This window comes from Passer montanus, unplaced genomic scaffold (assembly GCF_014805655.1).
Source record: "Passer montanus isolate IOZ18808 unplaced genomic scaffold, ASM1480565v1 scaffold35, whole genome shotgun sequence".
In the NCBI taxonomy this organism is placed as follows: Eukaryota; Metazoa; Chordata; class Aves; order Passeriformes; family Passeridae; genus Passer; species Passer montanus.
Genome location: NW_024368263.1, coordinates 3,093,681 through 3,115,765, shown reverse-complemented (window position 1 = coordinate 3,115,765; position 22,085 = coordinate 3,093,681). Strand labels below are relative to the sequence as shown.

Sequence of the window (22,085 nt, the reverse complement as noted above, 5' to 3'; positions counted from 1 at the left end):
TAACTTCTCATTGGTATGATAGCCCTGTGCTGCACAAATGATTTTTTTTTTGTTCTTGCACTTTTGAGCTGCTTCTGGCACATTTGTTGCATTTAACAATCAGGGTCTCACTTTGCTCAGGTACATACCCTGCTTCCACACAATCTTCCTGAAAGTTCCAAGGCTCTGAATCAATAAGAAGCAATAGCTACTGTTTTTAATTCACTACTTGGCAAGCACCAAAACCAGATGCAATTCTTCCAGATGAGTTTGTGTAGCATGAAAACAAGCAAGTTCTGATGACAGTTATGAATGAGGCTGGTTTTTCAGATGGTCCTCTTGCAAATGTATGCAGGCACTAGCTATAATGCTGTAACCACTGTATCTAATACATGAATCAGCCACGTTTTGGATGCTAATTGTGCTTCCTGAGCTATATTGGCTGCTGCTGTAAAAGCCACATGCTGAGCAGCAGATGAAAGCTATTGAACTGTACTGGTTCAGAGTGATAGATGGACCCTTCAGGTCAATAAAGAGCCCGTTTGGTCAGACAGCCCTCTGACTGCCTTAAAGCATGTTTGTGTGCTCTGAAAGGCTCCTGGCATTAGCTGGCCATCACGTAGTGCTTGAGAGCTGTCTTGGTGGTCCTCTTGGCTTGCAACTAAGCTGATAAAAACCAACCAGATGTCCTATTAACGCTTGATCTTACTCTTGCTTTTAGAAGATAATCCAATAAACAAGGTTATGTAACCAAGTTTTAACATAAGAGCTTTAATAAAATATACTTTTAGAAATATATATTTATATATAAATATATTCCAGGCAATGGTAAGCCCTAGTTAGTTCCCCTGTGGCAAGAAGACTCGAGTTGACCAGCCTGCTTTTTCTTTTTGAAATACCAAGAGCTGACAGGTGCAGGGGCTGGGAAAGTGGTATCAGCCAGCTCAGGGAAGATCCCAAACCTTGGTGCCTGTGTTGCTGTGGCTTGGCTTGGTGGGAGGAATGGATTTGAAGACCCTCCCAGGGGTTGAGCAAGCTGGTGTGCTGCTTGTGGCTCCTACTAGCCTGCAGGGAAGACTAATTCAGGGTGACAAGCTGCTGTTCTTTCTTCTACCCTCACTGGTTTCTCATTTTTTGGACTGGAAATGTCAGTAAAAGCAACAAAACCACAGTCTTTTTTAGTCCTTAGTGTGCTGGATTTTCATGTGTTTTTTTTAGCATGAGAAAGGAAGGAAAAAGAAAGAATTTTGCATTTACTTGCTGTGTGTGGATTTCACAAACCCTCCACTATGAGTCTGGTGATTTACCTGGCCTTTCCCTTTTAATGGAGGAGCTTGGAGGAAAATGAGGGAATCATTCTTAGCCAGCCCTGTGCCAAAGCACTGTAATGGTTTCTCTCTGCCATCCTGTGAATTTAGACAGCATTTAATAGATTCAGTTCTCCTCCTTAGCTGAAGGAAGCATTCCTTTACCTTGTTTCAGTTTAGTAATGAATCAGCCCCCTATGCCTGCTTTTTTCTAATAAACCACTTCACTAGCAGAAAAATCTTAATCAAAGTAGACTATGCCCATTCTGCCTTGGGTGGGTTTATTTGCTGAATCTTAGGAAGAGAATGATAAACTCCTAGAAAATACCTCAGCTGACTCAAGAGGTAAACTGGAAAATTTGGGAGGGTTTTTTTCATGTGCCAGGGCTCTGCATATTTGACTTCTGACAGGGCTGACTGGTACAGCTTTCTAGGTAGGTTTTAGATTGTTTGAATTACATGTGTAATGAAGTACTATGTGAATTATTTCCCTCTGGGAGAGGCTGAAGCTTGGAAAACATCAGCTAGAAAGTTTGGGTACATGTCTAAGGTGCTTATTTGGGTTTACTTTTTCCTTAGGGGGGAGTTATGAAACTAATTAACTTAATGGGTTGGAAGAGGATTGAGGTGTCTGGCACAGCGAGGCAGAGAAAGTAGACACCCTCCTGTGGTCTCTTTTCATCCTTTTGGGGATGTGTTTTTAAACAGAGTTCCTGGCCTTGGGACTCTTGATGGCTGAGGTGAGATTAGCTCTAATCCAGGGACTGAGTCCTGGTCCTCATGTCCTGACTGTTGGTGAGAAACTGGCCCCTCTTTCCTGCCCTGTGCTCAATCCTGTTGAGCTGTATGCAGTTTCAGTTCAAAATGATGTTGATCTGAATGTTTAATGCCCAGTTCTGCCCAAGCTTTCTTCTTCCAAGCAGTCCAGTGTGTTCTGTAGGTTCCCTTCCTTTACAGTGGTTGGCACAAATCCCTGCAAAGCAAGGCAACCTCATCTCATTGCAGGCCTTAGCATTGTTTGTATTGATCCATGGACATTCATCTTGGATCACTAATGGGTGTCAAGTGGAGAAGGTAATACATTTCTATTGCACTAGAATTAATCTCTTGCTTGGCTCTTTTGGAGCAGGATCTTGTTAAGAACAGAAGATCCTGTCACCCTAAAGGATGGGGGGACATTGAACCATTCAAGCACACCTTGTATCTCTTCCCCATGAGTTAAGCAGTAATGGACAGAGAGGAGGAGAGTTTGAAACCTTGCTGAATAGATTTGGTTTTTTAAGGTGCTCTGCAAGAAGTGAAGAACACACAGGTTCTTTCAGTACCTCAGGATGTTTTTCAGCAGCTGAGTCCCAAATCCACCTTGACATATCTCCTTTGCTCAGTGGCTGAGGCAAATCTGGATTTCAGACCCAGCTGCTTTGGTGCTTGGTGATTTTGTGTCAATCCTTGCTAAGGTTTGAGGGGCTGTTTTGCCAATTGGTTCTGGAGCATCCTCATTTGCAGCAGACACCTGTTCATTAATTATCACATCCTCAGTCTGTCTCTCTGTGTTCAGTGCTTTCTGATGCAGGAGCTGGAAACTGATTTGAGGGGAGGCTGTGTTGAGCAGTGTTGGGAGAGAAGGTTGAAAGAGATTAGTCACAAACTCAAGAATACTTGTCAATAAGACAGTTGCTAGCAATTTTTGTTTTCTTTGGGGCCTTGCCCTACATCACTTTTTGGACAAAGGTTTCTTCAGTCTGTTGGGGTTTGTGCATGGCTCTAGGATAAAGTAGCAGTCCATAGTGGGCAGGTATTATGGTTTAACATAGCTTGGTTTTTTATTTAAAGAGAAAAGAGTGGCGTTAAGATCCCAATTAGAATAAAGGAACAAGAGGGAGAAGAGTGAAAAAAAAGATTGTAACTGACTGGTTTGCTTCTGTGTTAAAACTTCAAGTCCCATAACTGTTAAACCTGATTTGGCTCTTAAGTCTTGCCAGTTATGCCTGTGGCATTGTGTTCTGTGTGATTTCATTGTTTCATCCAACAACCATCAATTGCTTCACAAATCTGAATTCTGTGCATGCTTCCTGTCTTTTTTTTTTTTTCAATCTGAGCAGTAAAAGCAAGACTTGGTGTAAGCAGTGGTCTCAGATCAGAATATATCCCCACCAAGCAACATGTCAAACCCAGGGTTCTCTCCCCTGCTCCCCTTCTGGGTTTACTTTTATCACCTGAGAATACTTGTGATGTGAAGCATTTCCAATTTGCCTTGCAGATATTCTGAAACTCTCTCAAAAAAGGTTTCTTGGGGTTGTGCTAGTCTTAAAATAGCTTGGATTCTGTTCTGTCCTGACTCTGTTGGGGTTGACAGAGACCTTGAGGCTTGGCAGACCTGCCCCTTTGAGTCCCAGTTCTTCACCTTTTCTTGAACTGCTTTAAGAAGTCATGGAAAAGAGCAATGTGTAAATATTAATGTTGAATATTTGTCTTTAAAAATCTCTTTGGGATGCTCTACAAACCTGTGCTGTGTGTGCTGTGGCTTTCTAAGCACTGCCTGCTTACAGCATTTGGACCTGTTAGAGTATTGCTGGCTGGTGCCATCCCATGGAGGACAGGCAGGGCTCTCTGCTCTTAACACCCATTCTGTCTCCCTCTTACAAGTAGTTTCTCTCAATACCAACGTTCAGACTGCAGCCAGGGTCTATTTCTTCTTGCAGTGAAGCCTTTGCTCTTCTCTCTGGTGTAGGTAAGGCTTGAGTGCTGCTTTGAGCAGAGGTGACAGTGCTGCACAGGCCGTGTCACCTCAGGCCGTGGGCTGATAGCATGGCTGCCTTGTGTGCTCTAGGAGGTGCTAGAAGAAGCTCTCATGGGAGCTGTATAGTCCACATTCCTAGGATGGAACTTTGGTGGATGTATTTTGCAGCCAGCTGGAGGAGATGCAACAGACTGGTGCTGCAGTGTACCCCAATTTAATTTTCCCCATCCCTGGAAGTCTTCAAGGCCAGGTTGGACAGGGCTTTGAGCAGCCTGGTCTAGAGGAAGGTCTCTCCCCATGGCAGGGGGGTGGAACAAGATTGTCTTCAAGGTCCCTTCCAACACAGACCATTCTGTGACTCTATGAAACACTGGTCTCTTAGTCCAAGAGGGCAATGAGGAAGTTCTTCATTGAAGAACCTTTACTTTCCACACTGAATTAAGTCCTCTGAGTATCTCCTTGATGACTTTTTCCCTCATTTTTCACAGGTTTTTAGCTTCCAAGAGCTGAACTGTTTCACTGTAGCTTCCCACTATCTGTTTTTATGGTTATAAAAAACCCTGTATGTTTTACACAGGTGACTCAAAGCATGGGGGGGGAAAGCTCCAGTCAGACTTGGCTCCATTGCTGTTGAGCCTGGGATACCCCAAAGCCACCCCATCAATGTTAATGGAAGTAGACTGGTGAGGGCTATTGCTATTCATACCTAAACTGAGCATGTACTTGGGCAAAGAGGCCACAGTTTAATATTTAATGTTCTGTAAGGCTGTACTGAGAGCTTTTACTGAAATGTGTCAGTAAAGGAGTGCTGTAGCAGTGATAGCAAAGGGCTGAGAGCCAAGAGGATCCTGAGCTCTACTTCTGCCCAAGGCATGTTCTCTGATACCCAGCAGCTTACTTGACCCCCTGTGTCTCAGCCAACTTAGCTGTAAAATTAAGCAACAAAGAAAGCTTCATGACAAATGGACATGTCTGGAGGTGAACTTTTAATGCAAGCTTTGCTCTTCTGATAAATTCATCCTGCTGGCAGAATTTCTGGTTTTTAATCTTACGTGTGATTTTGTTGTCCTTCCAGGCAGCGTTCACGCTCCTCCTGGGTCCTTTCACCTTCTTCAATGTGCAGAAGACCAAGTATCTTCAAATCATGACATCCCTCATGAGATGGATAGGTGAGTCTTGGCAGAGGCTCGGCCACCTCTTTACCATTGCTGGAACCTGAGTCACGCCGCTGACGCTTCTCTTTGGCAAGATCTTCTTGTTTGGAAGCAAGTGCTTGTCAAAACAACCTCTCTGAGGACAATTGTGCAGGCCTAATAAATCTTTGAGGAGAAAGGTTTTAGTCTAGGATGAAATTCCTGATTAAAACAAAACAAATTGTTCTCCATCAGACATGGCTAGTAAATGAGATTTTAGTCTGGTTTGTGTGAGGGGCAGAAGAGGTTTGGCAAAGTCTCCTGTCTGGGTGCTGGCTGTGATACCCAGCAGGTGGAAGTTTCTTATTCTCACACATATGCACAACAGACTTTAGACAATCTTTGCTTTGATCTGACAAAAAAAGGTGTTTCTTTCAGACTTTCCACCCTTAAATTATCTGCTTGCATTTATTTTCCTTGGTCTTCCTTTATGGTAAGATGTGCTGCATTGGAAACCCCCAAACCAATGTGTGCTGTCCTTGGAAAGTCCTGCTCCGGTGAGTTCTTTCCAAAATATTGCCAAGAACTTCTGGGAAGACAGATCATTCCCTTAAGGGAAGTAAGACATCATTCCTGTTTTTTTTTTTCCCCAATACCTTTGTTATTCAAAGATGCAGCTGCCTCGTGTCTGGCTTGTGTGTGTACATGCTGTTAAAGGCTGAGAGGTGTGTGTGGGTTGTGGAGGTTTATGTTCAGGTTTGTCTATTTTTGTGTCACCTAGACAGAGTGACTGATACCCAGGGCTAATAAAGAGCATTGCTGCAGGTTAATGATCAGCATTTCTGCAGGTTAACAGTCTCCTGGTGTGTAAATCCAGACCATTCAGACACAGAATTAGATCTGTTTATACCTATCACTGGAATAAGAAGAAAAGCTGCTTCTCTAACTATTTCCCATTACACACATACTCTTGGCCAGACTGCAGCTGGGTATTGTCCCTTCTCTGTGAATTCATCCTGTTTGGAGGTGGCTGGCAATCACTGCAGAGGAATAGGGATCCTCTGTTCTAGAGAATTCCTGAGATGGGGTTAAGCAGTTGACACCCAGGAAGATTAAGTTGGATTTTAAGCTCTCAAGTCTAAGATGTTGAACAGTTTGAGTTAATGAATCCTGACTTTGGATGGTGTGAAAGTCCTGAATGCCTGTTTTTCTCCTTTGTTGTCTGAGCACATGAAAGGTTTGAAAGCCCCCTCCATTCTTCAGAGAAAGAGGTTATCTCATTAAGGGGTACTAAAGGAAATGAGGAAGTTTTGCATGGGGACTTTTTATTGGGTTTTTTTTCTTTATAAGAGTGATCTCTGATCAGCTGACTGGCCTGGTTCCAATCACCCTGCCTTCTTTTTCCTGGTAGAGACATCAGTCAGACCTCATCCTGTCTCTGTGACAGTCTGATGCCTGCCTCATCTGCCTTTGGTTTCCCTTTAGCCAGCTCCTTCCAGTACAAGGATTGCTAAACCTTGGTGTGTTGGCAGAACTGTTCCTCTCTTTCATGGCTTGATGGAGAGGGATAAAGGCAATGTTTGGAGAAGTGTAGAGGAAATTCATGCTTTAGCCTGATTGATTCCTGCGTCAGCACGCTGGGGAACAGCTGCCCCAGATAATGATAGTTAATGACCCTGACAGCACCTCAGTGGCTACTCAGGAGAACAGATTCCGTATGTGTACCATGAGGGATAGATTTATGGGGAAAGACAATTTGTCAAAAAGCCACGTGATGCAGGGAGCAGAGAAAAAGCTCCTGCTGCAAATCTCAGGGTAAGGATCAATCCCATACTGGTGAGATTTGTTAAACTGGCTTCTCCCATGTCCTCACATCACTGCTGGCCCCTCCTGCAAAGGCAGGGCTGTGAGTTAAACACAGGTTGGTGTTTAGAGAGCTTAGATCCTAAAGAATGGTCTTGGGTAGTGTTTTGTGGTCTTCTGGACTTTTCCTACCTGCATGCCAATGGCCAGATGTGAACTCTCTGTCCTGGTATAAACTGTGCCTTTCCTTCACTTGGTTTTTGCCATCTTGTGCTGAGGGTGGTTCTGCAAAGCACTCTGAGCAGCAGGGCAGCACTGCAGCTTCCCACCTACCTGTTTATTGTGTGGGGGAAAGAAAACCTTCCCTGTGGACAGTGGCTTATTCAGCTTACCAGTGCTCATTGGCTTGGTGTGGATGGGAATCTGCCCCATGCTTTGCATCATGATTTGAAAAAAATCAAGCCTCCCTAAGCTGGGAGATCAGTCCAGACTTTGCAATGTGCCTCCCCCAGGACCCACTACACACCCTTCTCCCCAGCCTGGTGGAAAGTCCCTGGATTTCTGAGCAGAAGAGGCTGATGTAAAGCAGCACTGCCCCAGGTGTACTGGTGATTCAAATGATAGCAGCTGAGAGGATGGTTCTTGGCAGCAGAGAGAGCTAGCTGTGTGTGAAGGTCATTTCTGCTGGTGTTTGTAACTGTGTCAGCCTTGCCTTTGAAAGTTGCTTCCCCTCTTTCTCCTGATCTAAGTGATAATCAAATGTCACCAGCCTCTTCCAGAGCCTTGTGCTCATCACAAGCAGCACATCAGCTATCAAACCCTACAGCAGTCTCATTGCACACCTCACAGATAAAAAAAAATCATTCTCTCTCTGAAAAACAGGCTTAAACACTGGGATCTGAGCTGGAAATTAAAAATGGACCAGTTCAAAGAATGTGGAGATGTTCCAGGGATCAGCCCTTTATCTGGCATCCTCCCAGGATCAGGGACTAAGGCAGGACAGGCACCTCTGAAGCCTCTAAAAGGAGAAAGTTGAAGGGGGAGCTTGCAAGCCCAAGTGTTGTGCTGCTAGAGAGCCCAGACAGATGGGCTCTCCCTGTCTGGGCCTGTTGATCATGGACAGCTCATCTGGAAGGAAGGCTGGCATGGCAAGGCACTTCCCTGCCAGGACTGCTAGGAGCACAGAGGGTGGATCTGTGTCTCCAGGTGGAGTGAGGCTGGTGGCAGAGAGGGCTTCCAGAGGGATTGAGCTTTGCCAGTCTTCTGAAGAGTAGCAGCTCACACACTTGGCTGCAGAGCTGATTGTCACTTGGCACTGGCGAGTGCCAATGGTTAAATTCAGTGCAGCAGTTGGTGCCTGAACTGCTGGCCTTACCCTTGCTCAGAGATCTCTGTTCTCCAGGAGCTGGCAGATGAGTAAGGCTTTGCCTACCCAACTTCTCATCCCTTTCCCAATGCAGGAACTCCTCAGACCTTTTGCAGGCACCTAAGCTGCCTTGGGAGATGGAGCAGAGGCACCCTAAGAGGTGCAACAGGGAGCCTGCCTGCTGTGCTTCCCTGGAGAAAGGGCCAGTCATGAAGCATCCTTTGGTTTAAATCCTGGCAATGGTGCCTACAGTGAAGCCTTGTTTTGATTTGTGGTTAGAACCTTATTGGCTCACCCAGCTCTAGGGCCATATGAGAACAAATTGTTCCTGTGGGGTTCCTTCCCCAAAGTATAATTCCTGCCTTTCCTTCAGCTCTCTTCCACCTCAGCCTTGGGAAAGTGTAGAGCTGTTATTAGGTCAGTTCCTTTACCAGTGTTGGAGCCTGTTTCCAGGTCTCTTACAAAGTTATTGGAGCAGAGCTTCCTGCAGAAGGCTAAACTAACTGAGCCATCAATAAATTCAGAGCTGTTGGTATTTCCAATTCTGCTGTTTGGATTTCAGACACTTTTTTTTTTCCTGGAGGGTTTAAATCTATGGTGGCAATGGATTGTTCTATAAAGAGACTTGATTATCTAGCTGTCTTTTTCACCTCTCATTTCTTCAATCCTGATCAAGTGGGTACTCTTAGGGGCAAGCTGCTGAAGGGCACAGCCCAACAAGAGAGACTGAGCCAAGCAAGTCCCATGCACCTCTCACAGCAGAGGGGATGCAGCTCACTGGGGCACAGCCCTACCTCTTTATTACTGGATAATATTGGATAATGACTGTCTAGCAGCATCATGGGATAGGGTATGGATTAGGAAAGATAACAAAAGGACAGAGCTTGGTGGAGCTGAGCAGCAAACACTGGGCTATTGTGTATCAAGCAGCTAACCCGATTAAGGGCAGCCTGTTGCAGCCCGAGATGTCCAGCTCTATAGGTGAGGACTGCTGGCTCTAAAGACATTGGTAGTGTGATTATCACTGCTGTTATTAAATTGTCTCTGCCAAATGTTCCCAGACAGCTCCCACGTGGGGCCTGTGCTCTGTGTGCTGCTCATGATGCTGTATTGTAGTTATTAGAAAGTATTGTATTTTAATGAAGAGATGGTTTATAGAGTAATAAACTTCTGGGTTTGCTTGAACAGGCTCAGTTCTCTCTCCCTGTTGGGTCACACCACATCTATTCCAGTAAATGCAGCCCTTGAGACAGAGCCTTCACAACCCTGCCCAAACAATGATCTAACAATTACATCCTCAGGAATAAAATCTCTACCCCGGCTCTTTCCCCTGGCCAACAAGATGGAGGGAAAGCAAACAAGAATTTCTGGGAAGTCTGTGTGAAACCCTTCTTTTCTCCATCCCATCCCCTTCCAGGATCCTTAGTAGAAGGCTTCTGGGGCAGAAACTAGGACAGGGCTGTCCAGAGCATGCTAGTGGGGCTGACTTTCTGTATCTGGTGGTTTCTCTGGTAGTTCTGCTCTTTCCACCAGAGCTCTGCTGTTTACAGCACTGCTCTGCAGAGAACTGCTCTCAGACCACCTCACCTTGCAGGCAGTCTCAGGTCACTGTCACTGCCATCCTTAGCAGCAGAACTCTGTGCTGGAGTTGACTTGCTGCAGAAACCCGGGGTCACTGTGCTACATCCCTGCAAGTTCTGAGACTGAGAACTACAGAGGAGGCTGATTTGGGAGGGGGTGACAGTTCTCTGAAGTCCTGCATTTCCAGTCCCCTGCTGAGAAATTAGTCTGCCAGTGCCCACAGTGCTCAAGGTGGGTGGCCTCTTTTCACATCAGAAATTGAGCTTTCTGCAAATAGCTTAAAGAGGGATCATTGTGATCTCTACCCCTCTCCTTTCACACTGCAGGGCATACAGGAGGATCAGGGAATTGGACTGTAAATCAGGACACTGTTGCATGTTCATTCTGACATGCTGCTTCAGCAAAGTTACTTCATGTTCTTATATCCCTTTCAGAGCAGATGAAGCTGCTGCTAGAGCCCAGGGTAAATAATTCACTAAGAGAAGTGAATATATTTATGAAGAGTTAGTTAAAATGCTGGGCTTCTGTCATGCCTGCTTTTGGAATTGTCGGCTGAGGAGCTCATTTCAGAGCTGTTTGTGGGAGGCAACGGGGTGAAGCAGTGCCTGTGTGAGAGGAAGAGCCCTGTGAGCTTCAGACACAGATGGAGAGTGATTTGCTGTTCTGGACAGGACCAGATCCTGCCTGAGGAGCTGATGCTCCTGAAAAGAGCACTTTATTCAGGCAGCAGCAGACACTGATGGGCCTGAGAGCTGAAGAAGGGGAGCTAGACATGTAAGGGCACATTCAGCCTGCAAAAGGGTCTGGTGATGGTGCCCACTCAGGTTTTCAGAGTGGGGTTGTGGCATGAAAAGCTGCTTTCTGTTCAGAGTGGACATTGGTGGAACAAGATGATAAAGAACTTTGCTGTGCAGGGCCCAAGGCAGGATGGGCAAGATGTGGCTGAGTCTGCAGAGCTCCTGGATGTTTTGGGACATGGGTGCTCTGCAGCCAGTGCTTTCCAAAGCATGCACAGCCATAGTTCCAGCTCACAGTGACACCTAGGTGTGTGTTATTCCCTTCTCTCAGAAGAGTAAAATATTACATGGATAGAAAAGTGACTGTCAGAGCTAACAGGCCAAGCCAGCAGCAGAGCTGAGAGCAGTCCTGGTTGCAGAGGTTTTATGGTTTTTCTGCCAAAGGTGACCAGCAGAGAGAGGACCATAAACTATGCAAGTAATTTTCCCCCAGAAGCAAACAAGCCTCACTGGCTGCTCTTTCCTTCCCATATGTTGAGAAAAAGCATCTGTGATAAACCCCAGAGTGCAAGCCCATTTTTCTGCTGTGAGCTGTTGCTGGTGTGCAGATGTCTGTGGGACCAGCTGATGTGGGCTGAGGTGGAGCAGCTGAGCTGCTTTCATGGCAGGCATTGTTAGCACAGTTGGGGGGGCTACTTGTAAATCTTGGTTATGGTATTGAAAGCCTGATGAAGAAAAGCAGGGAAATGATGCCCTTAGAGCAGAGAAGCTGCACTGAACTGCTTTTGCCAAAAAGTCCTGGTAGTACTTTTTTAAATGGAATTTCCCTTTGTGAAGAAAAGGGGCTCCACCTGGTCCAAGGCAGCAGTGGCTGCAGCAGAAGCAAGCCAGGCCTGGAGGAGTGGAGGTGCATGAGAGGCTTTTTCTTGCTTTCTGTGTCACACTTCTGTGTATAAGCAACAGTTCCCTGCCATGTGGACCCTCCCTCAGGCTTTGGGGCAGGGTGGATAACAATGTCCAGACAAGTCCCTGCTCTCCATTAGAGGAAGGAGCCACAGAGATATTCCACAACTTCTGCTCATACCTTTTTTCTGGGAAGTCATTCCCCTCCTCTTTTCCTTCTGACGTTTCTCTCTGGAGAATTGCTGTCTTCTATGAACATATCCATCTTGTTTCCCCACAGTCTCTGCACTCATAAATCCTTCATCTTCCTAGAGATGGTGTTTTAGGCTCTGTCATTGTCAAATCCGATCCTTAACTACTCCAGCTCCCACATCTAATGGAGCAAACCTGGTTTTTATGTTACCTCTTTACTGTCAATTCCTATAGAAACCTCCTCTGAAGGTTGGAGAAGTTAATCAGTTGCTGCTCTGGAGTTTGTGGAGAACTGGAGGTCATGAACAAGTGGCAGGATATAGCTTCTGCAAGAGAAACTGGCTAAATGAGTTTTAAATTTAAAAATCAATGTCTTAATTTCAAATACTTTGTTCTGCCAGCATGTTGAACTCCTGCTGTGCTTCAATACTTCAAATGACAAAGGATCCAGAATGCCTGGTGGTTCCAGAGTTGTAGTGGGCTCTTCAGCTTGCCCACATCTCTGCTGGAAGCCAGATGGCTCTGAGAAGGGGCACCAACAACCTACAAAGACATCAGCAGGGAAGTAGACAGCACAAGTGTCAGGTGGGGATGCAGAAGGTAAAACTGCCTTGACGTGTTCCTTGCCTGTACAGTGTGTACAGAGCAGATGCTGCTGGTTTTGTGCCCTTTCTATGAAAAAAACTACCTAATGTTAAACTAAATGAGATCTATTCCTCTGTTTAAGAGCAGCCTGCTGTGTTTTGACTTGATACAAGATTGAGGTGGGGAGAAATCTTCCCCTTTCCAAAGAGACTGGATTTAGGAAGCTCCTGAAAACATCTTCCTGGAATCCATCATGCTGCCTAATGTATGAAAAGGGAAGCAAGCAGCGTGCATTGGGATAGGGTGATCCATTTTCATTATTTCCTGGCATATTGATTCTCTGCCTGGACAGGAAAGCTCTGTCACAGCGTCAGCCAGCGGTGACGGATGGCCCTGCCACAAATGTGTCATGGCACCAGCTCAGACTAATGCCTGGGGGTGGGGTGGCTGCACACCACTGCCTCTCTGGTCCCTGCAAGGGGTGGCAGGCAGCTGTGGTGATGTTCTCCTCAGGCTTTGCATGTAGAAGGAGCAATGGGAGTAGGGACAGGGCTGGAGAAGATGTGAACATCTCACAAGGATCGTGTCTTGCACGGATACAAGGGGGGTTAAAGCAGAAGCTCATTCTGAGCATCAGTTCTTGCAGGAACCTACCATGACAGGGGAAAAAAAATGTGTTTGAGGCTTGGACTTACTTTCTTTTCTGCAATAGCCTTTCTGCAGAGAGATGAAACTCATGTACAAACACCATTTTTCATTTACAGAGGTGTTTTCTCTGACTCTGTAAAATGATCCTTAAACTCAAAATGGCTAAATTATCTTCTCTGCTTCTCTGCAGCTCTGTTATGTTTCTATCAAAATGCACAAAAATGTATTTCTTAATATCCCCAGACTCACATATTTCCCAAACTGTACTACTTTGGATGTCTGCTCATCCATATTCATCCTTCCTTCACCTGCAAGAACCAGAGCAGAACTGCCCTGTCTCTGAATCAACATCTCCTGAATCAAGCAGAAGAGGAGCAGTAGCTGACTGCAAGGTCTGCTTTATCTGAGTACATTTGTTTCTCAGATAGGGAGGGGAGCAAAGAGAGTCTGCAGGAGAGGCAGTTGGATGGCTGGGATGAGATTCATCACAATTTTCCTTTATGGTGTAGCCCCTCTTTGTGTTTTTCCTCAGGCTCACTCAGTTCCTTCACTAAAAATGATACTTGAACACCTAGAAGACACAGGATGAGACAAGAAGTGGCCTCTGTGCCTTGCTGACTGCCAAGCCTGTGGTGTGGGGGCTTGGAGTGGGTTTAACACCATGGAAAAATCAGGACAAGCAAAACCCTTGATTGCTTTTTAAGCATTTATATAAGACATGGCTTAAAGCAAATTTTTCATGTAACCATCTAACAATCCAAGGTGCCATCACTGTCAGCCTTGCTTTGTGGCTCTGGGTGCTGTTGATCATGGTCTGAAGGGGTTTCATACCTGGAACACATTGCTTGTGTCCTCTGTTCTGTGTGGAGAGGAATGCATCAAGGGTTTTTTGTGAATCCACGTCTTCACCAGGATTCTTGTGGTGAAGGAATGCTGTTGGACAGCTGATGTGACAACAGTAGGTGACATGAAATAGTGTGGTGTGACTCTGCCTTCAGCCTGCTCTCCCAGGTAGGGGATGTGAGTGGGAGCTTTGTGTGTGCCTGAGGAACTTGTGCTGCCTCTTTTCTCTCAAAGCTGCCTGTCCATCAGCCTGTCATCTTCTTTTCATTTTGACTTATCATCCAAACCATATCTAGGTTTCAGAGTTTCATCTTTTGGCTCACCTCTTCTCAGGGACAGAGAGATAAATTTGACAGACAAGAGTTTTAGCTCTCCAGTTCCAGGAGTGAGAAACTCTTCTACCTCAGGAACTGAGAGGAAACAACCATGGGGCAGGGCTTTTGTTCTCCTCTCTGAGGCTGGAATTCTGCAGGGGAGGTTTCCAGTTTACCCAGCACCTTTCCTCTCAAGAGTCTTGCATCTGCAGAGGACCAGTGCTCTGGCAGGGGAAGCAGAGCTTGCCTTGTTGGAAGCAAAACTAGTTTGGATCTTAGTATTGGATCCTCACTCCTTGTAATTATAATACATTTCTGTAATGCATATTTAATGAAAAACAAATACATTAAATTCTAGTTGCTTAAGCCAAAGACCATCCATCATTTAGGGAATCCACACGAATTCTGCTCCTTCAGTGTTCCCTGCCAGAAAAGCACATGTCAGGGCAGAGAGAGTCTGTGGGAGATGCTTCAAGGATGGGGTGCCTGCCTGCAAGTTCCCCTGACCTGGTCCTGTTGGCACTGGTGCAGAAAGGGGGGCTTTGAGCCAGTGCTGAGAGTGGCTTTGGGGGATGGAAATAGATCACTCATTACTGTGTTGAGCAGAGCATGAGGAGATGCACTCTAGTGTGCAGGGGAAGAGGTGTGGGACTTGTGAGTGACATCTTAGCTCAGCCACAGGACCAGCTCAGGATGGGGCTGCAGAGCCTGGCCACCTCTCCCAGGCAGGAAGGAAAGGAACAGTCCCAGCACATTTCCAGAGCTACCCAACCTGCTTTGTCTTGTTACTCAGGGCATCTTTTCCTCTTCCTTGTAGCCTGTGTAACCCCAGGGAGTGCAGCCATGTCACATCACCTGGAACACAGCTCTTTCTGGGTCTCTTGCTGAGCAGATACGGCTGGCGAGCATCTCCCCTCTGGGGAGCAGCGGGGGAGGCACAACAACTGTACCCTGGTCACAGTGCCCCTCACCTGCTGGGCTTGAGTGAAGGCAAGGGGAATTGCACACCCCCAGAGCAATGAGCTGCTGCCTTCCATAGCTCTCTGTGACTGCCCTTGGGGAAGGAAGTAGAGCCCAGCACTCCCAAAACGACCTGGCCTCAGTATGGTGAGGGAATGGATGTGCTGCTGTCAGTGCAGTGTTTGGGGAGGCCTGGTGGACGTGCCCTGTCACTGGGAAACAGCTGGAAGGGAGAGGATTCCTGAGGCAGCCCAGGGTGAAATGCAGCATGTGGCTCGGGAAAGGTTCAGCATGGAGCTGCTGTTTGCTGCAGGAGAACGTGAATTTCTGAGAGAGGGTTTTGGAGAGTGCTAGGGTGTATGGGAGGCAATGCTCAGTGAGAATAATCTGATCTTTCTGGGCACAAGAGAGGCAGCATTCACTAACAGGTCTGTAACTATTTTCCCTAGTCCCATCCCTGGCAGGGTTTCCCATTGCCAGCTGCCTGTTGTGGGGAGCAGGACTGAGCACAGAGCAAGCCCAAGATCTTGTCACCCATGGTGAGCCTGCCCACCTAGCACTGGTGCCAGCCTCCTGTGGACTTGAACTGTGCACTGCTCTGTTTAATTCCTCTGGATTTACGACATTCAAAGTTGTCTGTAGTAGTTGTTTCAGCATTTTGTTGATTTTTTCATTACCTGATAATTCACGGCTCTGTTCCTGTGCCTCAGACTGGTGCAAGGACAGCTCTGTGCAAGCCACAGTGGCTCACCCATTGCAGCACCAGACTGTAAATCTCACTGCCTGCTGCCCTGCCAGGCAGGTCCTTTTCTCCCCATTACTTGTTAACTCCAGCAGCTGATGATCGTCTTTTCTAGGCTGATGCAATTTTTGTGACACCAGAATTAGTTTTCTGTTGCTTTTATATGCCATGGTAGGAATGAGAATCTCACAGTAACTGCTCTGGCTCAGATTTCCACCCTCAGAGTAATGTGGGCATTAGCTCGATCCCCTCAATTCATTTTGTCCCTGGCATGTTGTTATTTGTAATAAGCTTTGTAAAATGTTGTTAGGCTTTTTCCTGACATAAGTGAAGGGTAGACAAGCAGACTTTGTGTCTAGAAATGATGAATTTTAATAGCAGTCTTTCAGTGCTGCTTTAGTCCCTTCCAGACTGGCTTCTCCACCCTGGGATTAGCTACAGACAGCCTGTTCCTCCTGCCCAGGAAATGGCTGGCTAGTTCTTGCTCTGTCATGCTTGACAGATCCCAGGGACAGGAAAGCTTGCTAGTAGCTGCTGCTTCTGTGCATGCAAGGGAGGTCTTAAAAACATTAGTCCAGTTGGAAATGTGCAGGACTATTACTGGGGTTGACTGGAGCCAAGTCAGAGCTCAAGCATCTTTAAGCCTTTTTGAAATTACAATATTTAACCAGTGTGTGTGCAGCAGAAGCATCCATGGACCAAAACCCTTGAGGGCTTAGGGTTCACCAGCCATGTCAGTCTTTTGCTTCTGAAGGGCACGGCGCAGCCCTGTGCTCTTGGGGGTGGGAGGGAGACTGGAGGGAGATGCCTGAGCCCATTCCCTTATCTGCTGACTGGCACTGACAGCAAATCACAATTAATTCCTGTGCACCTTGCCTTTAATGTAGCACCCTCAGATAAGGTGGAGATAAGGAGATAAGGAGATGCTCTTGCATAGCAGGAGAAAGCCACTGCCAAGACTGCTAGTGCAATGGGAGGAGGTCATGAGGAGCGTGGGCTTGACCTGAGACCTTCTCTCTCTCTCCAGCTTTCATCCTCATGATTATTCTGGCCCTCATCCGCATCAGCAGAGGCCAGGCTGAAGGTCACCCGTCCATGGCCCAGCTGTCGGGCATCCGCAACCTGTTTGGAGTGTGTGTCTACTCCTTCATGTGCCAGCACTCCCTGCCATCCCTCATCACCCCCATCTCCAAGAAGAAGCACGTCAACAAGCTCGTGCTGCTCGATTACATCCTGATCCTGGCGTTCTACAGCCTCCTGTCCTTCACTGCCATTTACTGCTTCCGCAACGACACGCTCATGGACATGTACACGCTCAACTTCACCAACTGCGACATCGTCAGCGTGGCCTTCATCCGCTACTTCCTGGGCCTCTTCCCGGTCTTCACCATCAGCACCAACTTCCCCATCATTGCCGTGACCCTACGCAACAACTGGAAGACCCTTTTCCACAGAGAAGGGGGCACCTACCCGTGGGTGGTGGACAGGATTGTCTTTCCTGCCATCACGCTGATTCCCCCGGTGCTGGTGGCTTTCTGCACCCACGACCTGGAGTCCCTGGTGGGGATCACGGGAGCCTACGCTGGGAATGGGATCCAGTACCTCATCCCAGCCTTCCTCGTGTACTGCAGTCGGAAGGACACCCAGCTGGTCTTCGGCAGCGGGACGGTGAACAAGCACCTCTCCCCCTTCCGGCACAGCCTCTGGATTGTGTTCGTGCTCATTTGGGGCTTCTCCTGCTTCGTGTTTGTGACTGCTAACATTGTCCTGAGTGAGTCAAAGCTCTGATGAGGGTTAGCAGCACACTCCCTCTGGAGCTCCAGAGACTCCAGCATTTCAGCTCCCCCTCTGGAACCGTGCAGTGAGGAGGAGAGGCAGTATGAAGGGAAGTTTCCAGGCCGCTGGCTTGGTGACACAGACTTTCTCCGCTCCACTTTGGGTGTGGGTGGGGTGGACTCAGCCTTGTTACAGTTCTGGTTCTCAGACAAAGCCCTAGGGCTGAGCCCTTGGCAGCCTGCACCGTTAACCATGTCCAGCCATTCCTGCCTTTGGCTCAGCACATTTTCTGTCTGTCCCTCTGTGGTTCTCTGTGTGCTGCAGGTCTCAGCACACAGGAGAGAAACAGCCTTGGCTGCATCTCTCAATGTCCCTTCTCCCAAAGGCAGGAATGTGCTGTGCAGAATCCAGCAGGAGTTTGGGATAACTGAGTCTCTCCTTTCTGCTGAGACTCCTTCAGACCAACCTCCTGTGCCAGCTGAAGGAAAACATAAGGGTAGAAATAGACCTAATTTGAAGGAAATAATTTTGTGATGTTACATTTTCTTTTTCTAGAAGCATTATCATGTTTTTGCACATTGCCTGGGATCGGGGATCTTTTGCTTAGAGCTGGATTTCTCCAGCCTGGGAGTTTACATTCACCCTTCCATCCTGTTCTCCTGTGCTGTCACAGCTCAGCTGGGCAGAGCAGTGCCCCTCTGCATGCAGGGATCCAGCTCTTCCCACCGGGAAGGAAATCAGCCTTGCTTCCCTCAGCACCAGCACACGAGTCGGAGTTTCCAGTGGCAGAGTCCTTCTCCCTTTGTCAGCTTTGCCCGGGGCTGGTACAAGCCCGAACTCCAGCGGGTTCTGATCTCCATCAGCTCGGTGCTAATTACCCAGTCCTGACACGCCAGGCTCGGCTGTGCACACTGATGCGTTCCCGGCTCCCGTCGGGTAATTAGCCTTGAAACAAGGTGGGTGTTAACTCAGGGGAATGAGCTGGGCCCGGCAGGAAGCGGCTGTGCCCTGGCTCAGCCCTGCCTGCAGCAGCAGAGCTCCCGAAACGAGGGAGCAAAACCTGAAACCCTGCTGGAAAGGGGCTTCAATTCCCCGTCTTGTCTTTCTGCACAGGGTTAAGGTGGGCTTGGGGCTGCTCCTGCTCTGCTGCTTTCAGAATTAGGCTGCTCCTACCTTAGGCAGCTCTAGGAGAGGCTCTGCTTTTAGGATGCCTGTGGTCACTGTAGTAAGACCACACTTTGTCACCGGGTCCTGTGTTCAGAAGCCCTGGGGCACAGATCATAGGGGGTTTCCTGACAGAAGGAAGAACTTTAAAAGTTTTCACCTGAACTATTTTAAACCCCCTGTTATCAAAGCAGGTTCAAAGCCAGGTGCACATCAGATCCTCCTGCCCTCTGCACTTGCTGCAGTATTAAATGTCATCGCTCGCTAAAGCAGGCTTTGAACTGCAGCTCTTTTTAATCAAGCTCTGTTTTCAAGTAGGACTTTCTGGTTTCCATATGACCTGAAGTGCTCCTCCTGGGGGAATATGCAAGTACCTGGAGCTGTATAAAACCACTTCATAGCTTTTAAAGCAAAACCCTGCACCTCTCAAGCCTGAGCACTGCCACTGTGTCCTTGCCGAGCTGCCTGGAGAGAATCTGGAGAGACTGTTCATCATCTCTCCAGCTTGATCCTAAACAGGCATTGCATAGTGAGTTTAAACATCCCCAAGTGCTCCTGGAGAGCTGATGTGGTATCTTCAGTACCAAATTAAGAAGGTATTTTACAGTTATCTGGTGCTGGTGTTTTGTTTAGGAAGCAGTAGTTTGGAGGGCAGATCATGGGGCAGCTGAGCTGGGAGCCACCTGCATGGCAGCTGGGAGCTGGGCAGAGCTGGAGGGAGAATTGAATGCTGATGAAATGAGCTTTTGGAAGCTGGAGAGGCTGAGGGGGCTGTTCCTCTGCATGAGTGTGCAGATGTGGGATCATGGAGGGGCTGAGCTGTCTGCCCTGAGCTGCCCATGCATTGCAAGGTCCTTGGCTCAGCTCCTGCCCTCCACATGACCATTTCAGTCTCTTGCCTTCACATTTCATTGCAGCCAGGAAACAGGGCTGCTCTCTGTTATTTCATCTCCTTTCACCCTCCCTTCCCTTCCCAGGAGGGAGGGAGTCCAGCCTGGCACCCTCTTTCCTGCCATCTCTTACATTTAAAGATGTGCCTTCTCTTCCCTGGCCTGTGTGTCCCCTTCTCCCCCTCAACAATGTGTGACAGTGACTTCTTAGGGGCTGCACCTCCAAGAGCTGCTTGGATGCAGGTATTGGATGGAATGGGATGCTGAGTGCTTGTGTTCCAGCCCCAGCCTTTGCCATGGTACCTTACTGAGAAGGACTGTGCTCCCCAAGGAGCATGAGTGCTTCTGAAATAAATAACCATGAATTCCCAGACACCTGCTGTCCTTGCACAGCAGCAAAACAAATATATCCGAGGAATTGGGGTGATTAACAGAAAGAAACTCTACAGCAGAGAACATTTTTCATATAAAACATGACATAGCAATGCCTTAAAAATTACTGGAGAAAGCAGGAAGGGAATGGTTCAGTACTGGCTATGGGGACACTGGGTGACCCCATGGTGCAGGGCACAAGCTCTCTCCTCTCACTCATCATGAATAAGTCTATTTTTATTTGCCCATTATCAGCACTAACAATTCATTATTGCAGATTCACACGTGATGCTTTGTCCTGACTGTAATTAGTTTTTAAAAAATGGGATTAAAACCAATAAAATGCACATTATACATCTGGTTTAGTCTGATTTCTTTATCCATCCCTTTCTTCCTCATGCTTAGGCACGGAGCAGCTATTCCTGGAGGGGATGGCCGTGACGGATGGGGCTGCAGGCCAAGGAGAAATGGCAAGTGGAGAGGGTAATGGAGACCCTCACCTCTTCTCTATTAGCCTACTGCAACTCTGGGTGCTAGCTGCAAACTCAATTAAAACATCTGTACTTCCCCCTTCTCAATTACGGCTCCTTACACTTAAAGCCAAACAAATTGAGTTGCTCCGCTGCCTCGGGCTGCAAAGGCAGTTTCTGCCAGCAAATTTATTATCACCATAAAGCGCAGCTTGATTTATGTTAAAATATTAAAGCAGATCTTTATGATGGAAATAAACACTTTCTACTGTGATTCTCTCGAAGGACCTCACAAGCAGCAGCGGATTTTGGGGCTTGGGCTGTAAATCTGAGGCCAAACTGGCATTGGGGAGGAATTCAGTCTATTGCAGCACTTGGAAGAGCAATGGCCAGGGAAAGAAAAACTTTGAACCTGAGAAGAAGCTTCAGGCAAAGCTTCACCACCGTCAAGGAGCCACGTGTCCCTGAGGGGATTCAGCTGTTTGAAGGTCTGGGGAAAGTGCTCACCAGCCTTTCCCCTGGATGGATTTGGGCAGCCCAGGAGCTGCCAGTGGGTCAGGGAAGGGCACCTGCTGCAGGCTCTGGGCTGGGGGAGGTTTTGTGTTGTGGCCTTGGCAGGAGGCAGGAGCCAGGAGGTGGCTGCACCTGCTGCTCCCTCAGGCATCCCTGGGCACAGGCATGGCAGCTGTCCCCAGCGGCTTCTTGGCCCCATATGTGTCCTGGTTTGTGATTTACCCAGTTTCCTCTGCCTGGACCTGAATCACCATCTCCCCCCGGCAGCACCAGTATGAACTTGCCATTGGAACCCCTTCCCAGTGGCTGACCTGTTCTGTTGCCTGCTGTGTTCCCCCTCTCCTCATCAGGATGGGTCTTGTGATGCTGAGCCATGGGGCAGTGAAAACACGACCTGCTATGGAGATGGCAGAGAGGCAGGGCTGGGTTTGGGAGGACAGTGCCTGCCCCCTCAGTGGGGCTGAGCCCAGAGGTGGGTACCCAGCAGAGATCCAGCCTTATTTCTGTCTGCATAGCAGCCCACAGCCTCCCTGGGTACCCTGGGTGCCAGAGCAGGCTGAATTAAAAAGTGATTGATTAGACAATTTCAGCAAAAAGAAATAATATTTCTCAACGTCTGTTAAACACTAAATTACCCAGCCCCTCTTTGGAAAGCCTAGCCAGAGGGTGCTTCCAGACTGCTGCTTCCCTGAAGGTTTGTCCCTGGTGCACCCACAAGCAGGGAAATTCTGCAGGAGCAGCTCGGTCCTTCCTTGTTCCTTGAAGGTCACAGATCTCACCTGCACTGGACTGCTCCTGCCCCAAACACTTCCTTTCCACCAGTGCCCAATGCCTGGCACAGAAATGGGAGAAAATCTCAGCTTTTCCATCCCAACTGGCACGTAAAGATGATTATGCAAATGCCACCGTGGTGGCCAGGGACCTGGGCATTCACATGGGGCACCCAGAATAGCCCTGGCCTGACACCAGGGGCTGACACCCAACCCTGGGGCCACCTCCCCTGGGAGCACCCCCTGCACCCCATTTGCCCTGTCCCTTGCTGTCCTCAGTCTCCTGCAGCAGAGCCC

At 47.9% G+C, this 22,085-nt stretch overlaps 1 protein-coding gene across 4 annotated transcripts in view; it reads left to right on the top strand.

Moving 5' to 3' along the window:
- Positions 1-20,382, top strand: part of TMEM104 (transmembrane protein 104) — a 43,477-nt gene extending 23,095 nt beyond the window's left edge. For 2 of the 4 annotated variants that reach the window (XM_039716515.1, XM_039716513.1), the window contains 2 exons: positions 5,102-5,195; positions 16,861-20,382. In XM_039716515.1, the coding sequence (XP_039572449.1) occupies positions 5,102-5,195; positions 16,861-17,621 (855 nt within the window). In that variant the 3' untranslated portion in view covers positions 17,622-20,382. The remainder of the gene's footprint in view (positions 1-5,101; positions 5,196-16,860) is intronic. The other 2 variants (XM_039716511.1, XM_039716512.1) reach the window with 1 other exon arrangement.
- Positions 20,383-22,085: the final 1,703 nt, after the last annotated feature.